The sequence below is a fragment of the Castanea sativa genome, chromosome 9, assembly GCF_040712315.1.
Source record: "Castanea sativa cultivar Marrone di Chiusa Pesio chromosome 9, ASM4071231v1".
In the NCBI taxonomy this organism is placed as follows: Eukaryota; Viridiplantae; Streptophyta; class Magnoliopsida; order Fagales; family Fagaceae; genus Castanea; species Castanea sativa.
This window is the reverse complement of record NC_134021.1, coordinates 20,305,807-20,307,140: the sequence shown is the minus strand read 5'-3', so window position 1 is coordinate 20,307,140 and position 1,334 is coordinate 20,305,807. Positions and strand designations below refer to the sequence as shown.

At 46.1% G+C, this 1,334-nt stretch overlaps 1 protein-coding gene across 1 annotated transcript; it reads left to right on the top strand.

Annotated features, from left to right (window-relative positions):
• Positions 1-241: 241 nt before the first annotated feature.
• LOC142608888 (uncharacterized) lies at positions 242-832 on the top strand. The gene has a single exon (XM_075780546.1). The coding sequence runs from the start codon at positions 242-244 to the stop codon at positions 830-832; it is 591 nt and encodes a 196-aa protein (XP_075636661.1).
• The last annotated feature ends 502 nt before the right edge of the window (positions 833-1,334 follow it).

Sequence of the window (1,334 nt, the reverse complement as noted above, 5' to 3'; positions counted from 1 at the left end):
GGTTTCACTCGCAAAGAATCCTCCTAAGACGATGGCAAAGATGCTCCTAAAGGCACAAAAGTACATGAATGCTAAAGACGCATTAGCAGCCATAAAAGACGTAGAAAAGCCGGGAGACAAGGGAAGGAAGGAGGACGATCATAGAGGACAAAAAAGGGAGCGTCCAGATCGTCGGACCAGTGACAGAGGCAAAAGGAAAGACGAGAAAACTCCTTGAACAGTAAAATTCACCCCTCTAGTTATGCTTGTTGACAAAATTTTGACACAGATTAAGGATGAGCACTACCCCAAGTGGCCAAGACCATTACACTCATCCCCTAACGTTCGTGACAAGAAGAAGTACTGCTGGTTTCACAAGGATCATGGCCACTACACAAAAGATTGCCGGGACCTAAAAAAGCAGACAGATGAGTTGATACAAAAGGGAAAACTGCAAAAGTATATGAAGAAAGGGGAGTCTAGTAGGTTCAGGGATGGAAGAAAAAACCATTGCGAGTCCTCGCTCAGAGACGAAGATAGCATGCCTCAACCTCCGCAGAATGTGATTGGGGAGATAAAGACGATCACAGGAGGACCATTCACAGGCGGATCATTCAAATCCCTTAGGAAAGCATGTCAGAGGCAGGTGAACAGCATCCACATGATACCCCCGTTTAAGCAAAGACGAATAGACCAAGACATGTCTTTTAACGAGGAAGATGCAAGGGGAGTGAAGCAGCCTCATAACGACCCCTTAGTCATAATGCTCACGATAGAAGAATTCAATACCAAGAGAATCCTCGTGGACAATGGAAGTTCCGCAGACATCATCTACCTTACCACTTTCCAATAGCTAAAGCTAGATCCAGGAAGACTATTCCAATTTGACTCCCCTCTCCTCAGTTTCAGTGGGGACAGAGTTTATCCCAAGGGCATAGTGACGTTAACAGTAACAGTGGGAACCTACCCTAGGCAGTTAACCCGTCAGTTAGACTTCTTGGTGGTAGACTGCTCCTCATCGTATAATGTGATTATTGGGAGGCCCATACTTAACCGGTGGAAGTCAGCCACGTCCACCTATTGCCTAAAGGTAAAGTTCCCAACAGAGAACAGTGTTGGCGAGGTGAAAAGAGATCAGGTCCTAGCCAGGGAATGCTACCAGACCGTGTTGGCTGCGAAGGAGAACCATACATGGATGATCGAGGAGAAAAAAGAAGATAAAGTGAAAGCCCTGGAGACAGTGGAACTGGTCGAAGGAGAAGTAACTAGGACGATAAGAATAAGGACAACACTAAGTCCCGACATGAGGACAAGGCTCGTCCAATTGCTCAGAGAAAACCTGGATGTCTTCACAT